Source organism: Arachis ipaensis, chromosome B09 (assembly GCF_000816755.2).
Source record: "Arachis ipaensis cultivar K30076 chromosome B09, Araip1.1, whole genome shotgun sequence".
Lineage (NCBI taxonomy): Eukaryota > Viridiplantae > Streptophyta > Magnoliopsida > Fabales > Fabaceae > Arachis > Arachis ipaensis.
The window spans coordinates 6,900,268-6,912,631 of record NC_029793.2 but is presented as its reverse complement, the minus strand read 5'-3'; the positions used below and the strand labels follow the sequence as shown (position 1 = coordinate 6,912,631).

General features: G+C 32.0%; 1 protein-coding gene across 1 annotated transcript; it reads left to right on the top strand.

The window, feature by feature from the left end:
• Positions 9,278-10,018, top strand: LOC107614709. The gene has a single exon (XM_016316853.1). The coding sequence runs from the start codon at positions 9,278-9,280 to the stop codon at positions 10,016-10,018; it is 741 nt and encodes a 246-aa protein (XP_016172339.1).

The window sequence follows — 12,364 nt, the reverse complement described above, 5'->3', positions numbered from 1 at the left end:
ATAAATCAAAAATCAAAACGTATAAAAATACCGACTACTACTATAGATAAGATCTTAAAATTTAAAATATTTTCTATATTAGAGACATGTTATTTAAATTTATACTTTCAGATAAATATTCCAAAAAATAATCTTGAAATAAAGATAGAAGAACTTTTGGATAAAATTTGTTCTGAAAATCCTTTAGATATTAAAAATACAAATAACGAATTAGTAAGTATTAAATTAAAAGATCCTACAAAAGAGATAAACGTTTCAAATAAAATTCCTTATTCCGCAAGAGATAGAGAAGAGTTTTCATTAGAATGTAGTGATCTTTTGGAAAAAGGAATTATAAGATTAAGTAAAAGTCCTCATGCGGCTCCAGCTTTTTACGTCGAAAACAATAATGAAATTAAAAGGGAAAAACGAAGAATGGTTATTAATTATAAGAAGATGAATGAAGCAACTGTTGGTGATGCTCATAAACTTCCAAGAAAAGATTCTATTTTAGAAAAAATCAAAGGAGCAACGTGGTTTTCATCTCTTGATGCAAAATCAGGATATTGGCAACTTCGTTTAGACAAAGAAACAAAGAAATTAACTGCTTTTACTTGCCCAACAAAAGAATCAACAAGTGTGTTGCTCTATGAATGGAATGTATTACTATTCGGATTAAAACAAGCCCCAGGTATTTATCAAAGATTTATGGAAGAAAATCTAAAAGAGTTAAATGAATTTGTTTTAGTGTACATTGATGATATACTAATTTTTACAAAACAGGATAAAAAAGATCATCTTCAGAAATTATTAATAGTTTTAGAAAGATGTAAAGAAAAAGGATTAGTTCTTAGCAAAAAGAAAGCAAGAATAGCAAAACAAGAAATAGAGTTTCTTGGATTAATTTTATCCACTCAAGGAAAGCTAAAACTTCAACCAAATGTTTTAGAAAAGGTAAGTCTATTTCCTAATAAAATAGAAGATAGAAAACAATTACAAAGATTTTTAGGGTGTATAAATTATATTTCTGATCAAGGATTTTTAAAGAATATAACAGAATACACTAAAAGCTTATTTCCAAAAATAAGTACTAAAAAAGAATGGAAATGGGATGAAAAGGATAGTATGCAAATTCAAAGAATTAAAGAATTATGTGAAAAACTTCCAGAACTTTATATTCCAGAAGAAAATGATTACTTAATAGTAGAAACATATGCTTCAGACATAACCTGGTCAGGATGTCTAAAAGCTAAGAAAGCTATAAAAAGTTTGGAACAAGAAAAAGAATCACTAGATTCTAAATATTCCCCAAAGGAATTACTTTGCAGGTATATTTCAGGGACTTTTACTCCAACAGAACAGAGATATACTACTCATGAAAAGGAAACTCTAGCAGCGATTAAATCTCTTAAGAAATGGAAAATTGATTTACTACCCAGAGAATTTACATTAAGGACAGATTCAAGTTACCTAACAGGTTTCATACGATATAATTTAAAAGTTGATTATAATCATGGACGATTGGTAAGATGGCAATTATTCTTGTTACAATATCCAATAAAAATTGAATATATTAAGGGTGACAAAAATGTTATTGCAGATACATTAACAAGAGAATGGAGTTCGTCTACAACGCATTAGATCAAGAAATTCAAAAATATGAGCAAGAACTCAAAAAATGCAAGCATTGTCAGCAAATAAGGACACAGATCCAATCCCTCAAGAAGGTCATTGAAGCAATGAAATCAACACAACAAGCAAAACCATCAGAGTTTAGCCAGCTAAGCATGGTGGACAAATCAGGTGAAGAAAAAGAAAAAATTTCAGAAAATAAAACAATTGCTGAAATCATTAAAAAATCTACCCAAGATAAAAAATATTATGTAATTTATAATGGCCCCATGAAAGGAGTATATGATGCCTGGGAAAAAGTAGCACCATTCACACATCAATCAAGGATAATTCATAAAGGAGGGTTTCTAACATTGGAAGAGGCAAAGGAATCTTTCAGGGAATATGAAGCTCTCCATCCAGAGCAAACCCTAAAAAGAGCAGATAAAGCTCCAATTCAAACCCAGAGAACAGGGATAATAAGAAACATTCCTACAAGGGCTGAAATCAAGGAAAAGAAAAGGGTCTGTATATCAAATCTCAGAGAAACCCTTAACATAGTCCTGAATTGGACTGAAAAAAAAAAGAGCAATTTTGGGATATTATCCTATTGCCAAAGAACAGCTAACAAAGCTGGTTATATTTCCAGATGCTTCCCCATCGGACACCTATCAGTTTTTCCAGTATGGATTAATTGATACAATTTTAATTTTTAATGATCTAAAAATTATTAGTGAGTTTCCTGCAAGATTTGTTGATGCAGTAAAGAGATTTAAAAATATGATTGACAATGTAAATCTAAGGGATATATCCCTAAAATTTACAAACAGTCAACCTATTTTTAATGAAGAAGAAGAATGCTTGGTTCCAGCACACCAAGTAATATTCATGTCCGTCTTTCCAGGAAATTTTCAACCAATTGATCAGATTCAAGATTTAACAATTTATAGTCATGAAGGAAGGCTAGCCAGCACACTAGCAAGGGTCTTTGAAAGAACTCAAAAAATAACGAAGGAATCTCACACAAGGATTAATTATAAAAGTAGAAATACTCTGCTTGTGTCCAGTAAAAGAAATGAAATTGAAGAAAGAGAGATGAGACTCCTGGTGGAATTTGAATCAGCATTCTACAATTTATCTGGACTTTTAGAAAAGCTCCCTGAAGGGATAAAAAGGAATCTCTGCTATTTGATAAAAGACAGAGAAGACCACAAGTGCCAGCTATGTGCCTCAGAGATATCTGAAGAAAGCAATAATGAAACGGAATCAACTCACATGATGAAGGAAGAAGACAATGCATCTGAGGGTCACATGATAAAAGAGGAGGACAGTGCATCTGAAGCATCTCTCAACATTATTGCATAGTGACGTAAGCACTTAGGTCATAGAGCACCAACAATGTAGCTGGTGCAAGAGAACAAACAATGACGTAAGCAATGACGTCATAAGAAGGGTAAGGATGGGAATTGTCCATCAAACCCAACTATTATAAATAGGTTGCTTAGGCAATTGTAGAATCATCAGAATATAGAAAGCAGGAGGCTAAGAGTACTCATATGCTAGGAGAGCAAGGAGGAAGCTGCCGAGGCGATTCTATAGTCTGAGGAAGAATTCCCTTAGGGAAAAATAATTCTAAACTCCCCTCTGGAGTTAGTATCTACAATCTCCCCTCTGGAGATAAAAACACCTTATGTAAATATATACTAAATAAAGGAAGTTTTTCTCCAGAAAGGTACATTTTCATCCTAGTCTTTCAATTATGAATTATTTAGAAAGTTTAGAATTAACAGAAGAATCTGATTATTATAGATTAACTGCTTTATTAGATAATGAAAAACAGGCTGTTCTAAAAATAGAATTGAATCTCAAATCAAATGAAAATTTTAATAAACAAAATCTTTTAAAAGAAGTTTTTAATAGAAAAAATATAATATACTATAGAAAAATTCAACTTGAAGCCCCTATAAAGATAAAATCCGCCAATGGAGAACTTGAAATAGCTTTGATAAATGATGAAGAATTGAGTAAACAGATTGAGAAAATTAAGGACCAACAAAAAAGATCTAAAATTGGATGGATTCATATTAGTACTATACAAGTCTTAATCAAATCTACATATATGAAAGGAATTAATTCACCAATAAGCTTAGCAATCTGTGACAAAAGAATTACTGATGACCCAATAGATCAAATAATTAGAATTGTTCATGGAAACTTGGCAAACGTAAATGTTAAATTCAATGCCCATCTTGGATATGCTATACCTTTATCAACTGAAAATCTTGGAAGATCTATAAGTTTGGCTTATAAATTTCACAGAAAGAATTTAATGGAACAAGACGATGAGCCATTTTCAATTACATATGCAATAAATTATGCTTTAACAAATAACCATCATAGTATAATATTTAAAAATAGAGAAAGAATTTATGTCGATGAATTATTTCAGAAAATTGTAAAAACAGAAATACCAAAATATAAAGCTATTGAAAACCCAGTTCTATTACTAAAAGAACCATCAGGAAAATTAGTTTCATCGAATTTTCAAATAAGAGAATCTAAAATTAATAGCCCTTTAAGTTTATCTAAGTTAAAGATTAAAGAAGAAAATTCTGAAATAAATGAATTAACAAAAAAGGTCGAAAAATTAAATGAAACCCTAAACACTAAATTATGACAATAAATAAAGAAAAAATATATGTAACTTATCAAGACAAGAAACAAGAGCTCTTTGAAAGAGAAAATCGGTTGAATTATTTACAGTTTTCTGAAATAAATCAAAGAGCATTTGAAGCTCTAAAAATAATTTATGACAAGTTGAAAAGAGAAGTTGAAGAGCTAAAAAAAATAATAGAATCTCTAAAAAACAGTGATGAATCGATGATAGAATTTGCAGAAATTCTAAGATAAATAATGAAGCATACAAAGATTGAAAGACCAGAAAATAAAATAAAAAGAAAAAGGGCGAAAAATTAAAAAGTAAAATAAAGGAGTATAAAAGGGAATTAAATAATCTTCAGATCGAAATTAATGACCTTATAATACAAAAGATAGAAATAAGAATAAATATAAATAAGTTGGAGCTTAAAAAATTTATAAATGCCTGAAAAACCATATTATGACTTAAAAGAATTAAAGCTGTTGAAAGAAAAAATGGAAAATGAAGTTGAAAAAATTAAAAAGATATTTAGAAACAACAGAAAGTGTAGAAATAAAAGAAGTTTTTGAGGATTTGAGAAATTATATTAAAGAAAAAGACAAACAGATAAAAGATTTTATATACAATAATCCATACAAAAAAGAATATTATAAACTAAAACAAGATTGAAAAAAACTATAAAAATAAAATCAGAATTATAAATACTAGTAATAGTAGAAATGATCAATACTTTTGATTATGAATTTACAAATTATAAAGCACCACCAATCGAATCTATACAAATTATAAACTTAAAATATGAAGAGTTAATAAAAATTTCGAAAAAGAAATTAAAAGAAAAATCGACTTTTAAAAATTGGTATCAGAGCCAAGTTAACGATTAAGGATAACACTTTCTCTTTAAGCAACACTTTTAGTGACACGCTTTTTAAATCTGTAAATCTATACGAAGATGCATCTGTACAGTAGATAGACCCTATATATATATATATATCCACACGAATTAGATCTAAGAGCCTCACATATATAAATTGCATCAAATATTCAAACGTATGTACTGATTCTCTATCTCTCTTTTTATTTCCCATTTCTCCACCGCATAAAGGGAGGTACCTGGTACCCAATTATAAGATCTATGGATAAGATTAGAATAATACAAAATCAAAGTCATGGCTAGTATGAGTAACAAAAATATTAGGTATAAAAAAATTTAACTATTAAATTAAAATATAAATATATACAAATTATTTAAATTATTATATTTATCATATATAAATGACTGATTTAATGATTATATTTGATATGTACCATGGCAAAAACATCTCTAGAAATATCGCTAGAATTTTTTGTCATTATCAGAGTTTTTTTTCGACGATCACATTAACATTTTTAAATTTTAAAATTTTTTAGAGACTATTTTATTATTAACAAAAGTCAAAAATTATTTTGTTAGGACCAAATCTCTCGTGTATGAATTTGGTATTTTTCTCTTATAGATAATATAGAAGTACTACACATATACAAGTCATTTTAGTTTACAAGTCATACAAGTTGGGCCAAACTCAATAAAAAGGATGCTTACCCATACGAGCGTGTGTTAATGTTGCAAGTGTGAGGAGTGCATAAAGTTAGTCTCACATTAAAGAAAGTAAGGAAGAGTGAGGAGTTTATAAGATGGGAAACCTATTAACTTGACACCTTAAGGTTTTAAGTTGGATGTGGTGTCTTCTCATCTTATGTTTTCTCGCTTGATTCCTTCCCAAAACCTCTCCGATGGTCAAGAGCTCCACACGGTACTCTGCTCTTCTTTTTTCTTCTTTACGTTTCTCCTCTTTTTTCTTCGCGTGTTTCATCTTCATTATCATTTTCTTATTACTGTTGTTGTTGTTACTGCATTTTTCCCTCATTTTTCTATTGATTTTGCAACATTATGTATTTTTTTTCTTTGTTTAATTTTTTTCTCTCTAGAAGAATGATGAGAATATGAAATAAGAAGATGAAGAAGAAGAAGCCGCAAAAGATGATGAGGAGGAAGGGGGAGAGTTTTGAATTATGCAGAATTTATCAGCACACATACACCGAAAATTCTTAAATAATACACCCAAATATCTTCGTGTTACACCCAAATATTTTTGTGTTACATCCAAATTTTCTGCAAATATAGAAAAATGTTTCCTCCATGTCTTTGTGTCACACCTAAATATCTTCGTGTTACACCCAAATACAGAAAAATATTTTCTTTAATGCAAAAACTTTTACATTACATTCAATTCAAACCATCAACGATGAACAACAATTTTCACAAATAAAAATAACATTATTCACCTATAGAATCATAAACTACTAACGAAAACATTAACTAGAATCAAACCACACGTCGGCCACTTGATTGGATTCAAAATAATCAATTTTGTTCTGATTCAATTGACAATCTAAACTTAAATTGTTCATTATCTTCAACGAGATAACTGATGATGGAGGGGAAGAAGGAAAATGAAGGAGGAGAAGAAATTCCAATAAAAAAAAAGAGGAAGAAGAGGAGGGGGAGGAGGAGAAGGAGGAGGTGGTGTTGGTGAGAGAATAAAATAAGAAAAAATGTGATAAGGTAAAACAAAATGGAAAAAAAGAAGAAGAAGATGGTGATGATGATGATGAAAAAAAGAAGAAGAAGCAACAGGAGATAAGGAGGAGGAAGAGGAAAAATTTTGAATTATGCAGAACTTATCAGCACATAACGCTAAAAATTTTCAAATACATTCAAATATCTTCGTGTTACACCCAAATATCTTCGTATACACCCAAATTTGCTGCAAATACAGAAAAATATTTTCTCTAATGCTACATTTTTTTTCTTCTTTTTTTTCTTATTTCTTTCTTTTTTTTAATTGAATAAATGTAAGTTCATCCTCTTCTAAGTAATTTTGTACCTTTATGTGTTTTTTCTTCTTCTTTGTTTGATTTTTTTTGTTTTTATTCTTGTTAAAAGAATAAAATAAGAAGAAATTTGAGAAGATAAAACAAGAAAAAAAGATGAATAAAAAAAATATGATGATGATGATGATGATGAAAAAGAAAAAGAAGAAGAAGTAGAAGATGAGAAGGAGGGAGAAGAAGAGTTTTGAATTATGCAGAATTTATCAGCACACATACACCAAAAATTGTTAAAGAATACACCCAAATGTCTTCGTGTTACACCCAAATTTGCTGCAAATACAGAAAAATATTTTTTTAATGCAGAACTTTTACATTACATTCAATTCAAACTATCAACTATGAAATATTATTCACCTACAGAATCATAAATTACTAACAAAAAAATTAACTTGAATCGAACCACGCGTCAGCTACTTGATTGGATTCAAAACAATAATCAATTTCGTTTTGATTCAATTGACAATCTAAACTTGAATTATTCATTATATTCAACAACGAGATAACTGATGGTGGAGGAGAAAGAGGAAAAGGAAGGAAGAGAAGAAATTATAATGAAAAAAAAAAAAGAAGAAAGAGGAGAAATAGGTGATGGTGTTGGTGACAACGATAACGAAAGAGAAAAATAAAAAAAAAAAGAAGAAAAAGAACGTACAACCAGAAAAAAAGAAGTAATGACATAAAAAAAAAACATGCATGCGTGAACATAAATAATTTGTACAAAAAAAATGCTTATACATTAATTTAATTGTATTCCTTCTTTCATGGGACTTTCGATATATTATCTAGAATTATTTTTTATGTATAAACATAGTCTCCCCATACTCAATTAAGAGGTTGCGGGTTCGAGTCTCCTATATTTGATAAAAAAAAAAAAAGAATACAATTAAATCAAAAGCATCAATCAAAATCATAACAAAATTTAAATATTTTTTACATTTTTATTCTATTTCACCGTTATTAATCTTTAAATTATTAGAAAAGTTCAAATAATTTCATCAGGTCTCCAATTCCAACCATGAATTTCTCGAAATAAATATCGCATTCAGCTTTGTTCTCGTTCTCCGCTTCAGACAGGCGGCAAGGCTTCCGTGGCTACCGTAACTATCCCCACGCTCTTAGCGCAAGATATATCCGGTTTTGGTTTTTGTTTTGATTTTGGTTCTGTTTTTTTTGTTTTGGTTCTGCTTCGATTCTTCTAGGCACTACCGTAACCGTAGTGGTGCCGAGGACGTTTACGCTTGCAACACTGGTGGAAGAGCTATGTGTAACTGCCTTAGAATGATCAGGGAGTTGGATTTTGTGCCTTGTTTGCATCTCGTTCACTTGTGGAGCCGTAACCACCTCTGCATTACGTTGAATTTGAGCCGCCGCCTCCTCCTCCTCGTGCTCCTTTGCGTCAATGCATAGTACTAAAAATATTGAAATCAAAATAATAAAAACCAGAGAAAATTTTATTTTTTTTTAAGATGTTAAAATTACACGTTTTTTCTATTTTCAAAAAAAAAAAAATTATTTTTACAAAAATACCCTTTAACAAAAATTTATATTTTTGTCATTGAATTTTACTTACTAAAATATTCTTTAATAAATTTTTTTATTGATTAAATTATATTTTTACTAAAATATTTTTAAAAAATTGATAATTAAATTATTTTTTTCTAAGATACCCTTCAATAATTTTTTACGGACAATTTACCAATTTAAAATGTTTGAGGTTCAAAATTACCAGAATACAACTTTTGAAACATTGATACGAAAATGCAATTTTTCCTAATTCTATGTAATTCGTGGGAGGGGTTTGACGGATTCTGAGTGTACATAAACCGTGGTAGGGATTCCACGGTTTCTGTTTGAATATACAATGAGCATAAACCGCTGTAGGGGTTCAGTGGTTTATGCATGGACGTATTTCGCCTATAAATATCCACCTAGGAGAAGTATTGTGATGTAGAGAGTCATTTTCACTTGTTCAAAAAATGAGTGAGGAGAGTTTTTTGTTCCTAGTCCACTGTTATGGGAAAATTAAAAAAAAGCAAGAGGCATGGAGTTAAGTTCACCGACAGAGAACCGGTCAGTGTTTTTGTGCGATCCACGATGACTCTGTCAGAACTAAAGACGAGCATTTTGCAGAAGGCAAGGTTGTGTGGGTCCAAGTGGGTGAAGAAGTTGTTTTACAAGATTCCAATTGCGGTTGTTTCAGCTGGGGTGCAGTATGAAACGTTTGTGATCGGGGCAGACGAAGACATGCTGGTTCTGTTTCATTGTAGGCGCAGTTTTCTGGAGGTGAGAATACACGAGCTTTTTGCCAAGTTGGAAGATGGTTTTGATAGTTCTGGTGCATCGGCGCCGAATCCTCAGTCGATGTCGGTGGGGGGTGCGTCGACTTCGATGCCTGTCGTTGCAGCTGGTTGTCTGTTGGCTGGACCTCCACCCCCTCCATCGCCTCCACCAGTGGCAGCTAGGTCACTTGGATTGATTCCTGGACTGTTTGGTGAGGGTGAGCCGGATCATATTGAGAATGCGATGCGAGATGATGATCTGGATGATGAGCCAGATAACATATTGGGAGACAGTAAGGAGGATACTTTGAGCACGTCACCAGCACGTTGTGGGCCATCCGGTTCTGGTTCAGCCCAACAGCCGCCACATTTCTCCACATTGAACGTGGAAGCAATCGGCCTGCACCCGGACATAGATCCCACCTCCGGGAGGCATGGGTTATACGAGGAAAATCCTTCTAGAGACTTTCAGATTGGCCAATCTTTCCAGACTAAGGAGGAAGCTGTGTTGAGTGTTAAGGATTATAGCATCTGTCGTGGGTTTAGTATCGGGTGATTGAGTCAGATCATCTGAAGTTTCATGGGAGATGCAAGGAGGTTGGGAATGGGTGCACGTGGTTGATTTGCATCACACATCGACAGCGCAAGGGAACTTAGGAGGTTAGAAGGTACAACGGACCTCACACTTGCTTGGCGACGTCGATTTCTAGTGACCATCGACAACTTGATCACCATGTCATTTGTGCTAGGATATTTCCTTTGGTGAGGGCGGATGCAACGGTTACGATAAAGGTGCTGCAAGAAGCTATGGAGGCAACGTATGGTTTCAGGCCTAGTTATAGGAAGGTGTAGATGGCAAAACAGAAGGCAGTTGCACAGATATATGGGGATTGAGAGGATTCCTATGCCGAGTTACCACGTTGGATTCTAGGGGTACAACTTCTTTACCCACTTGGACCAACACAACCCTGCCTTCTGCAAAATGCTCGTCTTTAGTTCTGACAGAGTCATCGTGGATCGAACAAAAACACTGACCGGTTCTCTATCGATGAACTTAACTCCATGCCTCTTGCTTTTTTTTTTATTTTCCCAGAACAGTGGACTAGAACCAAAAAACTCTCCTCACTCATTTTTTGAACAAGTGAAAATGACTCTCTACATCACAATACTTCTCCTGGGTGGGTATTTATAGGCGAAATACGTCCATGCATAAACCGTTGAGCCCCTACAGCGGTTTATGCTCATTGCATATTCAAACAGAAACCGTGGAACCCCTACTACGGTTTCTATGCATTGGCATTTCAATAGAAATCGTGGAACCCCTACCACGGTTTATGTACACTCAGAATCCATCAAACCCCTCCCACGGATTACATAGAATTAGGAAAAATTGTATTTTCGTATCAATGTTTTAAAAGTTGTATTCTGGTAATTTTGAACCTCAAACATTTTAAATTGGTAAATTGTCCTTTTTTTAATTATTAAATTGTGATTTTACCAAAATTTTTGTAAACAATTTTAGTTATATTTTATTATTAATTTTTTGATATCAATATATATTATTTTAATATTAAATAAAAAAATCTTGGTAAGATTATTTTTCGATATCAATATATATTAATTGTTATACATATTAACAGTGGTAAGAATTTTTTATAATTATATGTGTAAATGTCTTTTTCAGTCCCTAACCATTTGTCTGATGGACTTTCCACTCCTTAAGAAATCTAAAAACCCAAATCGGTCCCTATTCTACTTTGATATATGTACGTTCTAGTCCCTATCTACTTTGAGTAAATGCCCTTTTTGGTCTCTAACCAGGGACTGGAAAATACATATATCAAAGTAGATAGGGACCGATTTGGGTTTTTAGATTTCTTAGAGAGTGAGAAGTCCATCGGACAAATGGTTAGAGACAAGAAAGGACATTTACTCTAATTATATTGATCGAAATAAAATGATGTGAATAGTGTTTAAAATTCGAAAGTCATTTTACATAAACACGGAAGAGTTTAAAAATACATGTTTTGGCCCTAATCAAAAAGTGGCAATGACTGATTAGGTTTAGGTGGAGTTTATATAGAGATGATAATATGTATTATATTTAGGGATATTCAATCCAATCGAGTAGGGTTGGAATTTATATAGGAATGGTAATATGTATTATATCTGCAGGTACCTAATTCGAATACTCGACTTAATCCGATCGGGTAGGGTTGAGTTCGGAGCGGATAGGGTGCGGGTTGAGTCTCAATTCTACCATATATAATGTTATATAAAAATATGTTTCAATTGAGTGTTGAACTAAGAATTTATATTTTGGTGTAAAAGATTTTTAACATATGAGCCCAAAGTTATCATTTGGTAATTTAATACTTTTGTTTATATAAAAGTCAATTGTATTTATTGATATATAAATACTCAATTATTACATAAACTCTAATCTCTTCACTTAGATCACCCCTACTCAGTAGCCAGCTCTAATCTCTCCTTTCAATTTCTCTGCATTTCTTTACTGAAAATTCGTGCTCCTTGTTTCAACTACTTTCCTTGTTGGTGCTCCGTGCCCGTGCTCGCATTCAGCGCTGTGGTCGTCGTGCTATATAGAATTGAACATTTGATGTTTATGTTGTTTGTGAGATAATTGTATTATTTGTGTTAAATTTTTAATTTGTGTGCTCGTTAGGTTTTATAATGATATTACATCTTTTTGCTAACTTACGGGTAGGATCGGGTACCTGTAGGTTGAAAATGGATAGAATTAAAGTTGACATGTTCTCAACCTACAGAAAAGATTAAGATTGGGTTCAAACCCTATCTTATCCCATCCATTACCATCTTTAGGTTTATATTATTTTAAATTAAGATTTGATTGAGGCTAATTAAAAGAACTTGGATATGG

Excerpts from the sequence above, each read along its gene's own strand:
- LOC107614709 (XM_016316853.1), top strand. The coding sequence starts at position 9,278 with ATGACTCTGTCAGAACTAAAGACGAGCATTTTGCAGAAGGCAAGGTTG.